Source organism: Haliotis rubra, unplaced genomic scaffold, assembly GCF_003918875.1.
Source record: "Haliotis rubra isolate DU_JTF1 unplaced genomic scaffold, ASM391887v1 Scf168, whole genome shotgun sequence".
In the NCBI taxonomy this organism is placed as follows: Eukaryota; Metazoa; Mollusca; class Gastropoda; order Lepetellida; family Haliotidae; genus Haliotis; species Haliotis rubra.
Window position 1 is genome coordinate 518,683 of NW_025765647.1, and position 19,413 is coordinate 538,095.

The following is a 19,413-nucleotide window of genomic DNA, read 5'->3' on the forward strand; positions in this document are numbered from 1 at the left end:
TGGAAAATGACAATTGAATAATTTTTGGGAATAGGCCAATATATAGTCGTATCCAAGCTAACAAACAAATTAAATTATTTATATCACTTAATTCTCTGTTGCATTCGACTTTAATGTGATTGACAAGATTCAGGAATAATATCACAAATATGTAGACCTCGTCACGCCCGGAAACTTTAGCAACTGTCAATGTGCTATTACTGAGCAAACAGTAAAAACCCCATTAGCCTTTACGTTTTTCCCTTCATCTCATTATGACGTCATTGGTAATATGACGCCAGGTAACATGACTACCGTATCATCATTTATTCAATAATGCGATGCTAGCCCTACTCACACGCACGTGAGCAATACACAACCTATTGTATTAGCTGACCTAGCAACTGCTTAAACGGGGACCATTACAAACAGTTACTGCGCACGTGAAGCCTCGATACAGGTCACTTAGAATGAAAACTTGATTGGATGATGGACAGACTGTTGGCTCAATTGTGAGAGTTGGCCTTATAAGGATGTAATGGATTTTGCAAATGACGTAAAAGTACTGACACATTATTGATTAAATGACTTATTGTTGTTATCTTAAAAACAACCGAACTGCCACTTAGCTATTAAATATACATGTAAATGTTCATGTGTCCTCGATCGTATTTAGTGAGTTGTTTCTACGCAATATGAGTTAGCAATATTTACGAAGGGACTACACGATTGGACACATGATCGCGTCCTTTGCTGTGAAATGAGTAACTTCATGACATCCCCACAACTACATCGGACCGCCCGCTTGGTCAAGTGGATAGCGCGTTTGCCCTAAGAGCCGGTGGTTCGATCCCAGCCCTCGTCATCAAAAGGCGTTAAAATATGGTATTTGTTGTTACCTTGCCTGTATTCGTCATGGAGGGGATAACTCGGACTGGTGTACCATGAGTGTTGTGGTAGGGGTATCATGGTAACTTAGATCATGATGTCACAGTTGTCTGACTCAGTGCATCTGTCATTAGTAGTGTGTTGTCCAGTTAGTAAAGCCCGCCCACACTCACACACACACATACGTACAAAAACATGAACACCGCTTACTTTGTTGAATAATCTTGAACCCCTTAAGCCCCTTCAAACCACCCAACCCCACGCCCCTTATCCCAACCACTCCTTCCACCCAACCCCAGGTTCGTTACCCCAGCCACCTCTCCCACCCACCCCCACGCCCTTTTTACCCCAGCCACCTCTCCCACCCACCCCACGTTCGTTACCCCACCCACCCCCACGCCCTTTACCTAAACTACCACCACCATCTATATATTTTATGGGAAGGAATCCACATCAACTAGCCCTTTCACCTCAAAATAACTGATGGTACGTCTTCTCTTGGAGGAACATTACAAGACAGTAAAACGCCTTTGACTTACCTATACATAGCTATTGATACATTGTGAGTTTTTCAAAGGTTTCTATGGAAGCACCCATGGTCGATACGTCAGTACGTCAGATGATAGATTTATCAGTCGAAGATGCCTCGAGGCATTAATTATAGCTGTTATGGTTAGGATTAACTAAGTATTCTCTTAGAAATCGAAGTTCGAAGAGACTTTTTCATACAAAGCTAATTCTTTTATTGAAAAGGAATAAATTGTCCCGTCGCCCAATTAACGTTGATGTTACGCCTTAAACAGGGAAGCTTGTCCTTGAATTGAAGTGTGTGCTATCGATTGAGTAACTTGGAAAAACAAGATATTGGAAAAGTACATTTTTCTTAATTGTTTTTAACAATACTCGGTATAAGGTTGTGTAACCTATACGAAGATTTGTGAAACATAAATTGTTGCTCAAATGTCGGAGAGTAAGGTTTTGATCAAGGTTACAGCATTTAAAGGATTTCGTTAGGCTTTCAAAACATTTCAAAGTATGCCTGCGAAGAGCATTACAAAACTTCATGCATCAGTGACCAGAATATTGTCCGAAGATGCTGACACCATGGGCGTACAGTTTAAAGTTTGGTGTTTTCCTTTAGTATTTTAAATAAAGTCAACTTGTTTCCTCAAAACCATGTAGTGTTGTACACTACCAAGCCATCTATGGTTTTGAGAGAAGAATATGTCTTTCGAACGTGATACACATAAAGGCGAGGATTTCTGGATGTCAGCGTCATTGGGGAACGTTGTGTTCCTCAAAATATAGAAGTTGACATCCATGAATTCCCGTCTTTAGAAAAGAAACTGTTTCGATATGACATTGACATACCTCGATTACAGGTGATTTCACAACACCTGCTGGGCAAATAGTACCACTGATATTTCTCTTAGCAAGAGCTGTTTTCACCTTTACATTTTTCATGACAGCGTTAAGTAAACAAATCCCACAACTCTGAACTAAAACATACAATTGTCTATGGTCTGAATAAAAGCGACAGAATCTCTTTCCATATTCGTAAATATAGAGGTGAGGTGAGGTGAAATTGGGTTTAACGTCGTGCTTGAGAATATTTCGCTCATATGACGACGTGCATGCGTGTGTATGTGTGTGTGCGGCTGCTTGTACTAGCCCAGACTGAAGCTGGTTTTATAGTGCTAGCCCACTGAGATGCCATGCCGCAGTGAAGCATGAATACCCCACTCAGACACATTATACTGACTCCGAGCAGACCGGTCCTTGTTGTGGCCATTAATGCCCAGCGCCAGGCAGGGACCAACAAGTGCCATATTTTAACGTCTTTTGGTATGACGCGGTCGGGGATCGAACCCGCGACCTTCCGCTCTCCGGGCGGACGCTCTAACCACTACACCACGGAGGCGGTCCGTAAATATAGAACGTCAGTGCAATAGAATACATAGTCTTGACTATCCTCAGAAACAATTCCGTGTGGTGTAAAGGGGAAATAGCTGTAAAAATTAGCAAACGCTGAAAATCAGTGATGTGTTTGCGAAAACATCTCTGCTAAAAGCAGAATAGATTCCAAAGATATTATTAAAATGTGGTTATGAAAAACGATGACAGGTTTTCGCAAAAGGGAAGCGTATCCTGCTCCACAGGTGGTACCCGTGACAAAGATTGGAAAGTGGTGCGGACTTCGTCGGACCTAATTTTTGTCACTCGCAGTCAAATTTAGACATCTCTGTACCGTTATGAAAACTTTACCGCGACCTTGGTTATTGTCAACCTTTCACCGTCATATGTGCTCGTGTAAGAAAGATCATGCTCGAATACACAGAATGAATAAATGACATTACTACAAGTCTGCCTACACAGCAACCCACTCGCAGTGAGCAGATGCATGGCATTATACACTGTAAATGTCACATATAGCCAGTGGATGAAAAGGTTTTTAACGAGCGCGTTTCTTTAAGCATATCAAAACAGCTCCATATATGTGCACAACATCTTTTAAAAATACTGTTCTCTGAAAAGAGTCGCAATGACATCTTCTCCAAAGTTGGACGAGTAATTGAGCTTGTTATGTCCTAAAACAAATAACTCGTCTGTCAACAAATTTGGCTGCAGTCAAAATTCATTTATTGTTTATTCATTATTTTCATTTTTTGACTCAATATTGTAATGTCTTGAAATCGATATTGGTGGTATATGTATCCTTGACATTGGTGTCGGTGTCGTTTGGTATCTTCCATTTGCCAGAGCATTCATTATTCAAAATATGAGCATTCCAGAGAAGTCCAATTCTGCCATTCCTTCTAAACACGTCATCAGATAGTGAAGCGCGAACATTTTATCTACCATGTTCCTCATTTAAATGAATCAATACTGCAAAATGAACATAGTTGGCATAGCAACGTCATGCTTTTTCAGCTAGAGTGTTTATTTATCGGGTTAGGTTTCAACCCATGAAGGCCTATAAAACGATTAATTCTTTGAAAATGTTTTCCTGTGATTTGCGAATGTACGTTATTGATGAATGTGAACTGAGTGATTCGAACATACCAGCGTAAAGTATTGACGTTCCTGAACGAGATAAAAAGCTTATTTTGACAATACAAATTTCCATGGATTTACCATTAAATTAACATATTCATTAAATGTTCGTTATGTTGTCATCACAGCATGTTATTAATATACAACTATATCGAATAATATTGACCAGAGTGTGCATGCCTTACTATTCGTCAAGTTATTTTGTTCAGGTTTTAATTGATATTCGCGTTGAGTATGCGATCATCTTGTACAGTTGAGGAAATGAATAACGTCCCACTGCTTTGAACAAATACTTTACACACACTAACAAAAGGGACATTCAAATCAGTATAACAAAAGCTATTCAGTATGTTGTAATGAATAATAAATTGCTACAGAAACTCATTATTTGTCAAATAATGCAAAAAGTAAAATAACTAGGGTATTATTATCAACTTGACGCGGATCATTCGCAATCGATAAACAATACAATAATACCACGAGCGTCGTTATAGGGCGATACTGGACATTCTAGCTTGTGATGGCAGTATGTATGTCGAGATCAAAACAAGCATGTTCGAAGTGAAACGATAAACACGTTCGGTCAGTTGTGGTTATTGTATTTGCTATGTAAACTTTCACACACTTGTCTTTAACACAGCTGTTTTGATATGTTGTGAACATAAGCCGGTATGATCCGTTCATTTTGGCAGGATCTATAAAACAACATACAGAAGCAGGTTTTTTGTCTGTTGTCATATTCATGTTTGACTAGGACCTGTACATTATCCAGTTTGAACTGCAGCAACGCCATCGAGGTGAGATAACCTCCAGGTGAGATGACCTCCAGGTGAGATGACCTCCAATATGCAAATCACCGAGACTGAACACTGAACACCCTCAGGCCAAAGAAATTCAATGTCAAATTCTTAACCCAAACGTGAAAACTAACCGCAAAACGAGATATATTCCATTGTTAGAGATCCGAAGGTTTGTGGTTCGAACACCGGGGTACATGTTTTACCCAGCTTGGCGCTTGTTGTCAGGGAAATGGAACGAGGAATTGCCACACACACGTCGCCACGTAAATAAAATAATTTCGAACGGGTAGTCAAACCCATACACCCTACACCCTGTCAATCAGTCTTTGTGAGTGTAGTTGATGCGGTATATAGACAGACAGACAAGACAATGATTTTATTACCGTCTCACTTGTGCATATACAGTTGATTGTAACATAGATAAAATAAAATAAAATATAGTGATTTATGAGAGACTAAAAACTAGTAAATACATAGATATATATATAGACATGTGAATATATGTACATATGTAAACGCATATAATGCTGCAAAGAAGCATAAAAGTAAAACAGTATAATTAGGAACATAAAAGATGACGTCGTTTCGATGAGATAAGATTGTAGGTTCTGGCAGTGTGTAAAACAATATTACAATCACTAACAAGTACATAAACTTTAAAACATCAGTAAGGTTTACAAAAGCAGAATATGTCTGGGCACTTTTCCTAAAAACTTCATCTCTCTCCTCTTCGTATATTGGGCGCTTGAACAGCGTGTGAAATTCGTCCTCAATTTTATTGCAGTTGAAACATAGTCTTTCTTCTGCTGGTAAGTTCTCATAGCGGTCTCTCGCATGTTCTTGAGCCTACCCCACTGTCCGCCGCCATATAGCTGGAATATTGCTGAATGCGGCGTAAAACTAAACTCACTCACTCACTACCCCACTGTCCGCCGCCATATAGCTGGAATATTGCTAAATGCGGCGTAAAACTAAACTCACTCACTCACTACCCCACTGTCCGCCGCCATATAGCTGGAATATTGCTGAGTGCGGCGTAAAACTAAACTCACTCACTCACTACCCCACTGTCTCGCTATAGCAGACCATTGCCGTACAATAGGACGAATCCACCCCGAATCTCCGTTTACTGCTGAGTTGGGTGTGCATTTACCTACACCAAGATAGACGGGAATGGCTCGATGGTGTACTGCATTGATGCATGAAAATTCAGATGTACCCAGCTTGACGAGCACTGCATAGTTTAAAGAGAAACAGAATAAAATAGAAAATAACATGAATGACTCCAAAAGATTTTGGTACGAATTGAAATATTCCAAAAATCAGTATCTAAACACAAGAGTGGTTTCATCACTTTAGAACATTGTTTTCTGGTGAAAATGTAGATATTGAGAGACATACTGAAAGCAATTACCATGATTGTTTGTTAAATGATGATCCAAACAGTGACTTTACAAAAGAAATTCCTCAAGAGAAGAGATCTTAGATAGCTTAAACAACAAACAAACAACTCAACAAATCCCCAGAATAGATGATTTAATTCCAGAATGTTTCAAGTATTCTGTCTGTTGGGATAATAGTTCCTTTACACAAGCAAGGTAATTTGAACAATGTTGATAACTACAGGGGAATCACACTGTTAAGCATATATAATCTTCAACCTAGGACTATTTTTTATTGGGGGGCAATGAATAAATCAAATGAATCTCAGGCTGGATTTACACAGTGATATGCAACAATTGATAACATGTTTATATTACAGAGTGTGATACAAAGATATTACATATATAACTGGCAGGTTATATGCATTGACTGTTGCTTTTTTCAAAAGCATTTGATTCTGTGCAAAGACATAAGCTATGGGGACTATGTAACACAAATGGACCTAGCCTCAAAATGACCAACCTGTTAAGTAACAATGTATAAAACTGTTAAAGTTTGTGTCTGGAATAACACCCTACTCTCTGACATTTGATGTACTTATTGGAGTAAGCTAAGGCAAGGTTGTGTACTCAGTCCATTTTTGTTTTCCTTCTTTATAAATGAACTAGCAGTACAGATTGAAATAATTGTTCACATGGTATCCAGTTGCATCAGGATATGTTTCATATTTTCCGTTTATTATTTGCAGATGATATTGTTCTCATCTCAAGTACTATTAATGGCCTACAGAAGCAAATTAACGAACTAGAAAACTACTGTAAAAACCATGTCAAACTGTAAATATGGACAAAACGAAAGTAGTTGTTTTTAAAAAAGAGGGGAAATTATTTAAAAAAAGGAAAAATGGTTTTACAAAGGCAGTACTCTAGAGACTATCACTTCATATAAATACCTTGGTGTATTTCATTAATCATCTTTCATGGTGGTTACATGCAAAATATGCATCTGTTCAAGCACGAAGGGTATTGATAGGTCTATTGAGAAATATAAAAAAATTCGGGTATTTAAGTTTAACAACCTTTTTAAGAATATTTTATGTTAAACTCAAACCGATTCTACTGTATGGAGCGGAAATATGGGGATTTAAATACTTTGATTACATAGAAAAGGTACATTTATTTGCCTGCAAGAAATTTCTCGGGGTAAAGATGGGCACATCAACTGTTACGGTATATGGGGAATGTGGCAGATACCCGCTCATCATATCTTCAGAAATCAGGGCGATTAAATATTGGATAAGGTTATTAAGTATGCCATCCTACCGTTTACCGAAAAAATGCTATGATATGATGTTACTATATGACAAAGGAGGTAAAAAGAATTTGATAACAGATGTTAAACACCTACTTTTTTCAACTGAATTTAATCATTTATGGTATGAACAAAACGTTGGATGTTCGTCATTGTTTCTAAATACATTCACTCAAAGACTATAAGATATTTACCAACAAAACTGATTGGAAACAATTTCAGTAGCTACAAAATGTAATTATTACTCAATCTTTAAAACACACATTTATACTGAACGTTATTTATCATGTGCTAATGTTAAGAAATATAGAATAGTTTTCGCCCGTTTCCGTTGTTCATCTCGTGTTTTATTAATTGAAAAAGGTAGGTTTATGAATATCAAAAGAGAGGATGGAATCTGTAGATGTTGTAGTAATACTGTTATAGAAGACGAATATCATTTACTTATACTTTCTTTCTTTTCTAGCATACAATACTATACGTAAAAAATATATTAAAAAACTATATTTTGTCCAAAATACTGCGGTTTTCATATATCAAGCCATATCCATAAGAAAATTGTATATATGAAATGTACTATAGGTCTGTGGCCTCGTGGTAACTTCCCAAAACTTAGACAGCCATATCTTAGACAGCTTAAAACTACAATCTTTCTGGTTCAGTGCAAAACTAATCCTCAAACTGTCACCTATTTCTTATAATGGATCAGTCCAGTAGAATCAATTAGACAAAAACGTTATGTTCATTCAGCATATTTATTATAAGTTCAACAGAGATAAAAAATAAATAGTAAATAATAAATATGGCATGTTGATCATGTCCATTCTTGGCATATTAAGTAGAATTCCACCTAAGAATCATGCAGAGGTGGATAAGTCCAAAATTTCTCATTCTCATTTGTCATTCTCTTTATTTGGCCTTGTAAAAGGTCATGTCACTCAGAAATGTTTCTCTTCTCAATATTTTTCATTAATTAGCCGTTAATTAATGTTCTACGAAATTGACCAAAAATCGCATGTGAAAATGTACGAAAATACTATTTTTCAATTGACAATATTGTTAAAACCACTCATGCTGTCAGAATAGTTTTACTTTGTATTGATAGAATACATATAACTTTCACTTCAGTTATATTTTTGAAGAGTTGATGAGTACAGCTCCATAGCAACGGTTGTCAAGGTAACGGGTATTCGAACCCGTTAGTTTGTTGGTTGGTTGTTTGGTACGTTGCTTAGGAAGTTACTAAGTTAAATAAATAATTGAACAAATATATAAATATACAAATCTAAATATATAATATACACTAACCCTACTCAGACAAACAGCACTCGGCCATATATTGACTATAAAACATTCTCATTACGTATTTCAATCCGAAGATCACATACATGCATACATCATATATTCACAACAACGTATTCACAAGGCGGGTACACAAATGTACAGAGCAAAGGCAAGGAAGGATCTAAAATACAGACTAGAGTGAGGATACCATGGAATACAGATATTTACAAAATAGGACAATCATACATCTCCATGACATTTCATCTATGTGTTCAGTAACTGGTATTTCACCTCCAGAAAGAGAGACAGCATTTCATCGTCTGGCAGTAATTCTATTTGTACAGATACATTGACAAACAAATTGAAAATTGGCATTGAAAAAGATCTAAAAGTTTGGAAAAGAACTGATTCCTGTTGTACATATAATGTTCACAATGTAGAACTATACAGCAGTTATAGTCATTACATTTTGAAAATTTTGCTTGGAGAATAAATGATTTGTACACAAAATCATCAGGTGAGAGTCCAGGTGATGAAGGAGTAAGCATACACTCCGAAACGTCGTGTTATTCACAATAATGAAGTTGACACCCATAAATCTTGCTTTTCTTATGCATTCCACTTATAAATGTCCTTCAAAAATTTGAGTTTAAACATACTTTACAGTTACAATTGTTTCATTTTTTTATTTACAAGCTAGGTCTACTCAGCAGGGAACACTAATTAGGACTGTTCCATTTCAGCCATGGGTCTTAATTAATCCCCTTCATTAGCGTCTAAGTTGTGGCTGTCTATGATATGGCTATCTTGTTTTGGGAGATAACCGGCCTCCTCAGTACTGTAAAAAAGATTGATTGATTAACACTGCTCGGCTCCCTTGATACGGGTAGTTTATATACAGTGGTTGTGATATGTACAATACAACACTGTCCGGCTCCATTGATACGGGTAGTGTATCTACGGTGGTTGTGACCAGTACAATCCAGCACTGCTCGGCTCCATTGATGCGGGTACAGTAATTGATGGTTTACTGTTGCTTGGGGTACTATTGTGGCGTTAGATTCAATTACTTTTTTTCAAAGGAACATATTGTAATGTGAAGTGTACAATTGGATACAACAGCGCACATGATGGCTGTAATTTCGTTTGAGTCGCTGGTTGTTCCTTAACGTACATATTATTGCTACTAAAAAGCATTGATGCTCAACAAGGATCCAAAATCAATGTCGTTTATTGAAAAGAAATTCTTTCTGTTCCACATACAATGTATTGTTTGTCCATAAACGTCGAGGGAAAGCTATCATAATCGAGTGAGTCCCTGCACAATGTAAACTCTGTAAATCTTGCAGATGAATTCCATTATCGATTTCATTGTGAACCTTTTAACAAAGAACAGACGTTATTGATAAGATGTCTGTCAAACACCAAAAAACGCATGTTTTGTACTTCTAATAGTAAAAATGTAAAGCACAATATTTGGTTCTTGACAGGGAATATAAACTTTAAGAGCTGTTCATATACTCTTCTGTCAAATTGATTCACTGTTCATATTAATAAACCATTGTAACGAATCCAGGACAAAATCCACCTGGACAAAATCCACCCGGACAAAATCCACCCCAAAATTGCAACCTAGGACAAAATCCACCCGGACAAAATCCACCCCGGACAAAATCCACCCCTAATAAATTCCACCCTAAGAAAAAAAAAATAATGACATGTTTAGTCACAGAAATGAATTTTATTCATATCAGTCATTCATAATCAATAACAAAAAAAGGGCTTGCAAAAACATCTTAATTCTTTAAGGGGATTACGTAATGATCAAAGTGTGAGACTACTTAATGATACATGAAAGAGGATTAAGTAGTGATCAAAATGTGACAAATGGAGAAACCTTTAATGTTTGAAACAACATCTAGGAACAACAGCCAATTAGGAAAACGAAAATGCTATCAAAACAATCCTTGCAATGCTTGAGCAAAACAACTTGATCAAAGATCAGGACACACTAAAACTTTTAACAATAGCAATTTGAGAAGGGTGGATTTTGTCCATTTTTTTTTTTTAAGAAGAGGTGGATTTTGTCCGGGGTGGCAATTTTGGGGTGGATTTTGTCCGGGTGGATTTTGACCAGGTGGATTTTGTCCGGTCACCCATTGTAACATATTGTGTGACTCTCCATAAGGTGTCGTACCTGGAAGTAGACATTTGTTATTACAGTAAAAATCCTTTGATGTTCGGCCGAGGTAGATACATGTTGTTTTAAAGGATTAATGAGATGGGTGACACTAAAACTTGAACTGGTGAGTGAACTCGGAGTTCACTCGGAGTTCACTAATTAGTGATATGAACTCACTAGTTCTAACTATGAACATAGTTGCTGATATGAACTCACTAGTTAAATGACAAATAACACAATTACCACCTGGAAGGTTGGCATGGTCGCCTTAAGAAAATTATTTCTAAGGCTCACCCCAATGTCTTCGAGATGTTGTCTTTCCTCAGGAAAGAGCAGAAACTGAACGAAATCAAGCTTGTTCAGTACGCTGCTGGGAGGAAACCGCCACCAAAAAGGAGGAAGTACATCCATGTCAACTCAAGACTAGAGACTCTGAAGCAAGAACTCCGAGATGGTGCCATGAGTGTCATGGTTTACGCTGATGCCGTGTCGCATCTAATGAAGTTACAGTGAACTGACATTTAGTGTGTGACTTTGAAGTGTGATGCAGTAGACCTAGTGCTAAGTACTGAATGCAATGTTAATCATGCTTTGTGTATATTATTATTTAATTTATGTATGTAATATTAATGTAAATGAACTAATAAAATAAAATAGTGATACCTGATACTTGTACATGACAGTGTTGACAATATCATTTTTGTGATATTTGTGTATATTTATTGAACTTTATTGTATACATATGACTTATGAAATAAAAGTAAGAACGAAACTATGCTATGTATTTTGTTTTTACCTTGGGAATGGTTTGTGGATGTATTCCATCTATTTACCAGTTAACATTTTTGTATGACCCATGTCGTTGAAATAACATAGAACCTCCATTGTTCTCTGGAGGCAGTGGACTTGAAAATCCTTACATGCTCCACTGGTTTGTTGTTTTAAACATCACAAATGTCTACTTCCAGGTATGTAACCATACCAAGTTCAATGTTCAACAGCATCCTCTGACAAAAACAGCGCCCATTGAGTGATTCCGACTGGATCATCAGCATATCTCTCATAACCAGTATCAAACAGTGTACGTGATGACACCAGGTGCTCGCAAGAACATGAGCATGTCCTACCCATGTAACACCCGTCGCACACGCACGCAAAGGCAGGTCAACCGTTCACCTGACAAAAGCATGGGAACATGAGTCACAAGGCAAAAACGGAAATTGTATTGATGCTTCAATCCTGTACACCTCTTCAACGTGTGTCCCCCAAAAACAATATGACGCTCTTAAAAATCGTCGTGGAAAGAGCATACTATCGTGCAACTCAGAAGTTTTGTAATGCTTTATACGATCGGTTTAGCTCCGTGCATTGATGTAGACTTCAGGACTACTTAGTCTAAAATTATGTAGACAGAATATGGCAAATGCTTCCTTATTTGTCATGTGAGTGCGGCGACACCTCAGCTTGCAAATAGACGAGGGCATGCGATGATTGTGAACATCAGTAGAAAGTTAGACGGTGAATATGGATCTTACATGTATATTGTACTAAGCCTTCACCTGGAGTGTTTTAGGCAAATTGTGTGAGTGACAGGTATTGGGTAATACGGGCTTACCCATTTCACCGAGTGTCAATACTTGCCATCAGCGATTCATTCAATATATTTTACCGTTATATTTGTCTTTTAGCTCAATGTGATCTGTTTGGACTGATATTCTAGTCTGATTGCTGTCTGGTTATGAAGAAATATATTGATCTGCCTTCGATAACCAAATACGAAGACTACACATGTCAGAGTAAATATTTCACATTTGAACAACCTCAAAAAATTAATAAAAAGTAGCATCAACCGTGACCATGTCATATTTATGTGATGTTTTTCGTTTAATGACGAACTGGCGTTTATTCCCGCCGTATCACGGTGACTTGTACATTTTGGAATAAATATCCATGATAGACATCGTGAGCATGGATCAGCACAGATGGGATGAAAACAAACATCTTCCTATTCCCCAAGCCAAGCCACCGATCCAAGTGATCTATAATCATGGATCGATTCCACAACGTGCATTTTAGTGCGGTTATGTCAAAGAGCACAGATGCTAATGCATCAGATAATATTTTCAACATTGTTAAAAACGTTTCCATTAAATGCTTCCTCGTGTTATTTTGGTTGTGAAGTAGTTTGTTAGATACGTAGGCTGATCACTTCATTTTGTTGGATGAGGACAGTGAAACACCACGTAAGAAGTCATACGAATGGTGTAATTGATTTAAAACCCGTTGAGTTAGATTGCATTGTTATAGTCACGGCACTCTGGCAACAGGACATAGGCTGTATGATTTTCAAGAATAATCGAAATCTGAGTACTTACTCAATATAAGTACCATTGATCATTGCCAGTCTTATGTAAGCGTTGATTTAAAAATATTTTAACGACCAACCATCAATCATTATCATTATTATGTGCATTGCTGTGACCTGGTGATCTTGTAATACAGATATAACGGTTCACTTATCTTGGTCTTAAGATGCTGATTTGAACGTCGTGCCTTACTTGAAAGCATGTACAGTTTGAATTTATTGACTAGTTTAAGTGCAGCACAAATATCGAACTTCGATAAAAGCGAAAACGAAAGAAACACTGCGTATTTTATGTCATAATCGTACAACGAACACGGTTTATAATCAGACATTTCCAGCGACTATGTACAGGGTCCGTAAGTAGGTCACGACACTTAGCGAGATCGTAGTACTTCCGGTGACAAACAACGTTTCATACCTTTTCGAATGGTCTCGTGGTTGTCAGTTGACAGTAAGGAACCGATAATCATTGCAGGAATAACAAATTTCCGATTTATCCATCCCCAAATTAGCCAACCATTACGACAGTCAACAGCTGTGACAGCCAAGCATGGTTGTACACTTGGTCCGGTCTAGTAAAGTTATATTTGGCGGTTGCGCAATTTGAAACCAGAACTGGTTCTTGAATATAAGCTTCTCACCCGAAATCTAATACCGGAAGTAAGCTGGGCCCCGCCTCGCATATCGCAAGCTGGCGCGCGCAAAAGGAACCGGGAACCAGTTTAGTGCCGGAAGTAGCGCCTCACGCGACTTACAGGGCCCTATAGTGATTTGTCGTATATATCATTCTCCTTTTATCGATGCATTTAAATGATCGCACCGTTGGGTATATTTGACGTTGATGTTAGTTATTGTGGATGCCTTATATGCCACAAATACAATTAATAGTCACTCACTCCCACATAAGTTGTATTGTACACTACTCGTGCGTTATGAGGTGTATACATCTGAATATCCGAATGTTGAATAGTGGGGTATTAACGTTTACATTTTGGCCTGTGGATAATTGCTATTGTTAAAATAGGTCTGCGTGAGTTAGATGGGTTATACAAATCTTGCTCAAAAGTTGCTAAGGAAATCTTAAAGTTTACAAGTATAACGAACACGCTTGTAACGAAATGACGGATATATCGAACTGTTTTATCCCTTTTTAAACCTAAGAATACGTTACAACTGTATTTCTTTAATCAGGAAAGTGGTAACGATTAAATAATGTGTCTAATTACACGAACTGTATAATTCGTGTACCTGATTTTCAACAAATTAGTTTACCTGAATGTCGATAATGTATTCCTGTACCCGATGACCTAAACACTGAAAGTCTTTTATCTGGTTGACAAAAGTGTAATTCTTTTACCTCGTTGTCATGAATGTAATTTTTTCACTTGAATGTTACTTGTATTCCTGCATATGTAATTCAGCTATCTGATTACCCGAATAATGGAATTGTTTATTCCTGATTGTGATCAAAGTCCTTTGTTTACCTGATTGTCAGCAATGTCATTCATTCAGATGATTACTTGTATATAGCCAGAGGTTTATGACATTGTCGCCTAGAACTCTGCAACTGACGTATCGTGATTCCTTTTCAATGGAGGCATTCTCCGTGTCTCGGGCAGTCAAGGGCGCCTTTTGCACTGAAACATCACCACCGAAGACGGTAATTGTTTCACGTTAGAGATCAGGAGCCAAAGCGTGACTACGTTGTCATTGTACCTGAACAGAGGCACAACACTGGGATCGAATAGAGGACTACGAAATAGATCCATTTTGTTAACAACTGAGCCCATATAACCGTATCCCACGTGCCCAAACGTGAATAATTAATCCAATAAGTACACCTGCCACGTTCGGTCTCTAGGTAAACACTTCATCTTGGTAACCGCAAGTATTAGCGATTGAAAAGATGGTCAACATTCATTTAGATTTCTGCACCACAGCTTTCATTAAAGCTAAATGAAAGCGTTAAAACTGTAAACCTCTGATGCTTTTTTCTGTGTTTGGGATATTTTTATCCAGGAGATGTGATTTCAGTTGATTAAAACTGGGAGTTTGGTGGTGTTTGGTTTCGAAGAACAGGAATTCATAATTATGTGTAGCGTATTCTTCAAGATGGGGTAGAACTGTGTAATGGATCCAAACAGCAGTTTAAAGTCATGACATCCATACAGTTCTCTCAAAGCAATTAAATATTTATTTTGAAGATGAAACACAAACAGGTTCTGCTCTGAGCAAGCAAAACTTTTGAAAGGGCATCATGATTAATTCATTCCTTTCCAGCTCCAGTAAGGGAGAATACGCAGAGTGATATGCAGTAGGATAACACACGAGTTGCCGCAGTGTATAAGGCGAGTTGCTGTGGGGTTTGCTTTGCGACAAGCCGCCATCTTTAATTTTGGAACATGTTCACGGCAAAGCTTCTGCCAACGTGGGATACAGGAGGATGGAGCTTTAAGGTAAATAAATAAAACCTACATTTGTGAAAATATCTCCTTTAACGAGATTTACAATTTTCACAACTGGAAACAAAAGAAAAGCAATGGGAAACAATTCATTACAAATAGTTGTTTTTTATTTATATTTACGATAAGTATTTCCTTTATGTATTGTTTTTGACAAACCTACGATAAAACTAAGATAATCATGATTAAGTGATTGATTACTTTAAAGTTAAAAATACGTCTTGTAAAACATCCTTTCCAACTAGTTTTGCTGCGTTCGTTTCGTTGCTTAAAACACATTTTGTCCTTTTGCCGCGAAAAAGATATCTGTGGACCCACTGACAATGTTCACCTTGAATATTTAATGTTGTAACAACGAAGGAACATTGGCCTGCTTTATATTCATATACGACACAACAAGGTATCAGGGACTAGGATATAGTATCAAAGATGCAAGACTGACTTAATGGAAAGTAGATTTCTTTACATGTTTTTGAAATAAATAAAACAGTTCCGATGGAACTCCAAGACTTGGCAAGCAGTAGGAAGAAACATGTCAGTAAGCGATTGGCTGGAAACCCGCATTGGTCGCGTCGCCCCAGTTGATGCAGTAGTTCCATCATTTATCTTTAATAGTAGTGAAGGTATCAAAATAGAAAGGCTACCTGCACTCCAGACCCAAGAATGGAAAACAAAATTACTCAACTCAACTTTTATGATTTACAATTGTTTTATGACATGACACTGTTCACCAGATTCATAAACTTTGAATACTAATCATATTAAAGGCAAGAATGTATGGACGTCACCTTCTTTGTTTTGAGGAACACGACGTTTCAGAGTATATTGTTGCTTCTTCGTCAGGTGAAGACGTCTTCTACAAAACCGAGAGGTTGACATCCACTAGTTCTTGTCTTTATGTGTATCCAACTAAATGCCTTCCAAACACCAGTCATATTTATAAGAATTATTCTGTGATATTAACAAATGTATCCCACAATCTACAGATGAATTGATCCACAAGGGCGAGTTTAAGAAGACTTCTTCCTTACAATTATCATTACAGTGGAATATTTCAGTATGGCAGGTGACGATCAAATGTATGTTCAACCGGTGGAGGAGGATAATATTATTCCATTACTCGCTGATTCTCTGGTCAAAACTCGATTATTTCCGCACTGGAATACTCCTGTGGCGTTAAACAACATACAAAAATACCTATTATTTCGCGAACACCTTGTGTCATCACTGGTTTCAGTGACCCATGGATGTACTTCCCATCAATATTTTACCTTTTAAGGCCATATGGAGTGTGTTCTATGGTGTTCACGTTCAGAATGTATCCCATGTCCTACGTTTCACATGCTGCATTCTACCATTAGCGACACGATTGTATATACATGTATGTTTCAGACGCTTACTGAAATTATCAAACCTATAATATTCTTTCTGTGTACTTACATAGTTGTTATATGTTTGCGAAGGGGACACAGGTGACCTAGTTGTCTAACGCGAAGCAATTAGCAATGGAGAGTTGCCTCCCTTTCTGTCCTGAGTTCATGAGCACCATGACCAAAGACTCCCATACAATCATCCCTCTTGTCACGCAGTCTTGAACAGAGCTTTTGTCACTACATCTATTTAACTAAATATAAAACAGAAATCATAGAAATTGGATGTGCTATTTCACTATTATTGATCGATATGACATACCTAAAACTGAAGTTCTTAACCGATTTCCAATCAGAAATGCCGATTGCTATACACAACTACAAAGCTCATAAAAAAACTAAGGTTGGGTGGTTTGTTGTTTAACGCCGCACTCAGCAATATTCCAGCAATATGGCGGCTGTCTTTAAATGATCGAATCTGGACCAGACAATCCAGGGATCAACAGCATGAACATTTTGGGATACGATGACGATGTGTCAACCATATATACTGACGGGCAAATGAAACTTTCTCCTCGTTCAATTTGATCTCACTTAAAAACAACAACAAGAAATCGAAGTTTGCAATTTATAATTTGTGAAGCAATGACATAGGCACGTGCTAAGTACAAACGTTCGATTTTTAACAAGGCTGATAACTTATTGAACAGGTTATGGTCGACATGGGGTCAAACTAGAGAATTCACGATCAGTGGGTCCATTCGGGAAACACAGCAAAGCGTGAACAGAAGTCTCTAATAGCGAGTTTGTCCACCTCTGGATAGAATACATGCAAACACACGTCTTCTGACTGAAGTTGTGAGGCGTCTGATGACGTCAGCTGGGATTCGCCTCCATTCTTCGACAAGGGCTTGAGTCATTTGCTGTACTGTAACTGGTGGATTCTGTCTCCGTTGAATAACTCTATCAAGGTGGTCCCATACGTGCTCGATTGGCGACATGTCAGGAGAGCGTGCAGGCCATGGCAGGACGTTGACGTTGTTGGCGTGAAAGAAGTTCTGGACAACTCGAGCGACCATGTCTGTCTGTCAGCAGCGTTCCTCGGTACGGTCGGTAGGCCCTGATACCATAGGCCCGTAGTCTCCTTGACACTATCCTTCGACTCACTGGGTGACCGAGTGCTGTTGACGCTGATGACGTTACCGTCAGGAAGCGGTTTCTAAGGTGTAACGTCCTCAGGTGGCGGTCTTCCTGCGCACTTGTCACCCGGGGTCTGCCTGTCTGGGGCCTGTCTGAGGTCTGACCAGTCTGTTGGTAACGCCGACGAAGGTTCCTGACGGTCACGACGGAGCAATTGAAGGTTCTTGCAACGTGACCCGTTGTAGCGCCCATTTGCAGCATTCCGATGGCCCTCTCTCGCTCTGCTGAAGTTAACCTCGGCATTGTAAAGTGGTTTTCTGCTGAAGTACGATCTGCTCTGTGCTGTGAGGTGGTTTTATACCATGCATGCACGTGCATTTTACCCTTACTTGCAAAACACGTGCATTTTGCTGTTTTCGATGCAAAGTTGTCAAGAGGTGCGTTTGAGCGCTGATGTTGGTCAGAATCGAACCCTTGTTGTTGGCAATAACTATGGGGCAATTTGCATTTGATTATATTTTCTTATGTTAATATTATGAAAAAATTTGCAAGAGAAAGTTTCTTTTGACCATCAGTATATATACTCAATAATTAAATGTTTATTCAAACCCAGAGTGCTTTTAAATAGGTCTTTTTGAAAAGTACAACGCCCCCATGGTGAATTGTTTCATTGTCTCACATCCATCCACGTTTGCCAAAAGAAAAATGTATATGTATTAATGATGTACTTGAAGAAGTATTGGCTTGACAACCGTGGAATATTTTCGGGCGGACTTTATGTCTTCGTACTGCATACATTTTCTTTACACTTGTTTTTCAGCGCATAAACGCAATCGCATTTGAATTTTATTTGTAATGAAAGCTTTTACGAATATCTTTCGGTGACTGGTATTCTTTTTTAGTAATTTATTATCCATGTATATCTAAGCTGTTATTGGAAGAGTTTCTCCAATGAAGGAATTCTGTATATTTTGTTGTTTTATATGGTTGCAATATTTATGATATTTAATGTTGTCAAATATAGTCAAGTAATGTTACATTTAGAATAGTAAATTCGTCTCTTTATCGTGTAATGTATTTCTAAGAATTATCAAGATTTATGACATATTTCCAAAGACGACATTCGACTCAGAAAACAAGCCCTGTGTGAACCGCCTCACTTAGCGAAAAGTGACCAATTTCCGACATGCTTATT

General features: G+C 37.9%; 1 protein-coding gene across 3 annotated transcripts in view; it reads left to right on the forward strand.

The window, feature by feature from the left end:
- Positions 1 to 19,413, forward strand: part of LOC124272269 — a 52,955-nt gene that overhangs the window by 12,748 nt on the left and 20,794 nt on the right. For 2 of the 3 annotated variants that reach the window (XM_046707436.1, XM_046707434.1), the window contains exon 2: positions 15,527 to 15,702. In XM_046707436.1, coding sequence (XP_046563392.1) covers positions 15,649 to 15,702 — 54 coding nt within the window. In that variant the 5' untranslated portion in view covers positions 15,527 to 15,648. Of the gene's footprint in view, positions 1 to 15,137; positions 15,220 to 15,526; positions 15,703 to 19,413 lie in introns of those variants that run through there. The other variant, XM_046707435.1, reaches the window with a different exon arrangement.